This window comes from Cucumis sativus, chromosome 1 (assembly GCF_000004075.3).
Source record: "Cucumis sativus cultivar 9930 chromosome 1, Cucumber_9930_V3, whole genome shotgun sequence".
Lineage (NCBI taxonomy): Eukaryota > Viridiplantae > Streptophyta > Magnoliopsida > Cucurbitales > Cucurbitaceae > Cucumis > Cucumis sativus.
The window spans coordinates 19483122-19487190 of NC_026655.2; the positions used below are offsets into that span (position 1 = coordinate 19483122).

The 4069-nt window shown below is 28.8% G+C and overlaps 1 protein-coding gene across 2 annotated transcripts; it reads right to left on the bottom strand.

The window, feature by feature from the left end:
• On the bottom strand, nt 1–3546 carry LOC101223225. 2 transcript variants are annotated; one of them, XR_969791.2, is made up of 7 exons: nt 3154–3546; nt 2950–3081; nt 2350–2439; nt 1860–2093; nt 810–947; nt 652–743; nt 1–351 (listed from the first exon to the last, which is right to left on the bottom strand). XR_969791.2 is itself a non-coding variant. In XM_004151161.3 (7 exons), the coding sequence occupies exons 1-7, from the start codon at nt 3487–3489 to the stop codon at nt 250–252; spliced, it is 1116 nt and encodes a 371-aa protein (XP_004151209.2). In that variant the 5' UTR covers nt 3490–3544; the 3' UTR covers nt 1–249. The 2 variants fall into 2 exon arrangements, 1 of the variants encoding a protein (XP_004151209.2); XM_004151161.3 differs by having other exon boundaries at nt 652–735; nt 3154–3544.
• Between the last annotated feature and the right edge of the window lie 523 nt (nt 3547–4069).

Consider the following 4069-nt stretch of genomic DNA (forward strand, 5'->3'; position numbering starts at 1 on the left):
TTGAGATAGCATTGATATTTTAATACTTTAGGGGTTGAATGGTATGAATATAACAAACAAACAAAAAAGTCTCTGTTGATATATCCCTTAGAATAATACACAAACAACAAAATGTAAATTAAAATACATATGATTGAACAATTAGAAGCATTAGAGGTGAAGAGAGAAGCTGCAAAGTATGTATATATTATATAAATACAAAGTTTGGGTAGATTTACGTCATATATATATATATCATTCTCTTTAATTTTAATTGAAGTTGGGGAAGCCTTTGATGCCAATGGTTTTCATGAAAGCTTTCCAACAAGTTTTTGCATCTTTATGATTCCCCAACATTGTCAGCCCAATAGCCTATACATAAAATTGTATTAACATATCCACATTTAATTACATATACAAAACCAAAGAGAATATTTATATCTCACACATTTCATATCACTTTAGTATTTCTATTGCCTATAGAAGGTATTGTAAAAGCTTTCAAAAGGTTAAAGTGGGCATATTCAGTCCTTTAATTTGCTTTAAAACGTTTAGATAAACACTTGTTAGCTTGCTAATATAAGTACATTTTTATTCATACTTCGCCGTAAAAATAACCGTCTATCATTTATACAACTTTTAACCAAATTATTTCGAATAAAAGGTGATTACCTTGTAAAGCCAAGGTCTGAAATCACTTGGAGAAAATTGATACTCGATCTCAGAGAGAATGTCTAGAGCTTCTTCATATTCATCCTAATTAACTAAGAATGTATAATTAGGAAGTTGTGTAATAAGTAAATAAAAAGGTGAATTAGAAAAGTACTTACGAGATATATAAGAATGTGAATATGAGTGATTTGTGCCTCTAGTCTCTCTTGTGAGTCTTTAATAAGCTCAACTTTTGATTTCATGAGGGATTTTGCAAATTCATACTCTCCATTCACCACCTTCTTCATTGCCATATTCTACACCCAAATTAAATATATAAATTCACTTTCAACTTCCCCATAATGTTTTGTTTTTGTGATTAAATTACTTTGCACATATCATATATAGAAATTAATTATATTTCATAGAATAGAATAAAAAAATGTCGATGAATGTTTCTATAAGAAAGTAATATTTAATTCCTAGCCTATTTCTCAGCATTTCTTAGTTACTTACGTGATTCAATGAGAGAATATTTAAAACCTGACCAAGATTAAGCTTAATTATGCAGCATATCATCTTTAGGGAGTTTATAGAAATATATAATATAATGTAAAGGAAATTAGGCCACATTCTAATTAATGAAGATTAGAATTTTATTAGTAGGCAATGGCAATGCAATGGCAATGGCAATGTGAAAACAGAATTTTGAGATTATGAATCAACTTAATTCTTTTCTTTAAACTTCTTGAAATGTCAATCCTCACTAAACAAACACAATAATCATTTGATCTTTTATTTTACATTTTTTTAGGAGTAGTCTCATTTTCTCTCATTTTCTTATAATATCGTTTGAATCTTTATAATAGTACAGTTTCTAAACCAAAATTTTAAAAGTAAAAACATGAAAAACTATTTTTTTAACTTTTGCTTTTTACTTCTCAAGACTTAACATTGATACTAAGTATATAACAAAAACAAAAGAATACTGAGGTAGAAGAGATGTTTATAGATTCAGTTTTTGCTACAGGAAGAAAAAACAATTAGAGACATTAATAAACAAATAACCAATAACAAAATTAAAACAGAAACATTTAAGTTATAGCACAATAGTAGTTGATTCCATTTTTATGACAATTAAATGTTGTAGGATTAGACGAATTGTGAAGCAAGATTAGTAAAAAAAAAAGTTAATATAATCAGAGAGAATGGGATGAGAAGATGAGAACCTTAGTGTGAATAATGTGGGAGAGGAATGTGTTTTCTTCCACCTTTGCTGGTTTTTTGAAGCTCAACAATGGCTTCAACAAGTCTTTAGCATCCATCACAATAATCATCTCTGAATTTGTATGATTTATAACATTAGTTTCAGTTTTTCCATTTACATTCGGAAGGGTGTCTACATACTTATTCCACCATTTTTCAGCATCATCATCCTTGTCCAACATTGTATACACCACTGCCTACACACAATCAACTAACCTTTAAAACGTAATACCAATATATATACGCTTCAAATAACTCCCAAATCACTTCAACCTAACCCTAAATTCATGTCTTTTTTAATACTTTTTTCCTTTTATTTTTAAGATTCAATTTTTAGGTATCTATATGATTAGGATGAGTCCATCCACGATAGAATCAATCAGCGCAATAAAATCTACATTTTCTTTAATAAGTCTTATTCGATACAATTAAACAATAGTTATAAATACATACCTTGTAAAGAAAAAGTCTTTCTTCCCATAATTTAGAACGAGGAAAATCTCCCTCTTTCTCAAGAAAATTTAGAGCTTTCTCGTACTTATCCTATTTAAGAAGACCACTTACAAATTTAAACCACGTTATCAAAACAATAGCAATAATAAACAAAATTCGTCACAATTTAATTTATACACTTAGATGAACCAAACACATTTACGAATATGAATAAAATAAACTACTATATTCGTCATTTATAAACACATATATAGAATACTATCATAATCTATTTGATAAGTAATAGATTGTAATATTTTGTTATTGTTGTAACAATTTCATCCTTTAAAACAATTTTTCTTAATTCTATGATCATTTGGGTCCAATTTAATTTTCTACAAAATGTAACAACCAAGCTTTTTATTATAGCAAAATATTCTAATTTATATGTGATAGACTACCACGTATGTCTATCTAATTATATTAGGATAGATATAGATAAATTATGATATTTTGTAAATATTTTGGTGAAAATAATTTTATTTATTTATTGTAATGTGATAAATAAACAAAGAAGAGGAAAATGAAAAGGAATTAGAAATGTAAAGTGTTTAGGGTTACAAGATGTATGAGAATTTGGAGATGAGCCAAACGAGCCTCATATGCTACGTCAGTATCTCCCTTAAGCAATGCTTCCATATGACTCTCTGCTTCATTGTACTTCCCATCCATCACCAGTTTCAATGCTTCACTCTACATAATAAATAACAATAACAATCAAAATAAAATTTTAGTGGTTAAAAAAAGAAAATAATAAAACAAAACCTTGAAACGAGTAATTGTTGATGTGATTGAGTTAATTTTCATTGGTTCCACTAAGCTTAGCAGTGACTTCAATGGGTCTTGAGCTCTAGCATCCGAGTGTGCCTCACCACCATGCACATTTCCACAACGAACTAATAATCTGTTGCACGTATTAAGACTCGAAATCGAACCGATTGAGACAATATTGGTTGAATAATTGGAGAGTTGAGAAAAGGGTGTGTTATTTCTAAGATTGAAAGGAAGCCAGGAGGAAGACATTGACGGGATGGTAAAGGATGGTGCATTTGAGGGAAGTTTAGGTATGGAGATACTAGGAAGCAAAAAGATGGACTCCATGGATGTGGAGATTATAGGGAGATCGTACCTCTAAAATATTGGAGATTGATTATATTAATAATGTAAATGTGTGTGTAAAAGGGAGTGTTAAAAAAGATTGAGAAGCATCCTTGAAGTCCAAGTATTTAATTGTTCTTGCTGTGGACAGAAAGAAAGGGTAAAGGGTAAAGGTTAAAGAAGAAGGAAGAAATTGTGTTTCAAATTCCAAATACAAAAAAATGATAAAAAGAAAAAGACTAATGCATGTACGTATAGAATGACTATTTGAGACCCAAAAAGAAAAAAGAAGAAAAGAAAAGGCATCTCATAGAGTGAACAAATATTTTTATGCAATTGATCAAATATTTTATACATAAAGTTGATGTTATTTTCATAAATTTAATATAAACATAGATAAAAACACAAGCAACCAACTAGTTATAATCAAGTTTAAGATTAGGGATCATATTAGCCAAAAACATTTTTCATGATTATCATTTAAACAGAAAAATCCTTTGCCTAGATACCCATGTTGTATTTTGCTATCTAAAGTCTCCTCAACACCATTTCTTATAATAGCTTTTATTTTTAGTTAGTTTAA

Coding starts and splice junctions, on each gene's coding strand:
- LOC101223225 (XM_004151161.3), bottom strand. CDS start 3,489: ATGGAGTCCATCTTTTTGCTTCCTAGTATCTCCATACCTAAACTTCCC. Junction 2,440..2,949: donor TCCAAATTCTCATACATCTT/GTAACCCTAAAC, acceptor CTTCTTAAATAG/GATAAGTACGAGAAAGCTCT. Junction 352..651: donor TCAGACCTTGGCTTTACAAG/GTAATCACCTTT, acceptor TTTTATGTATAG/GCTATTGGGCTGACAATGTT.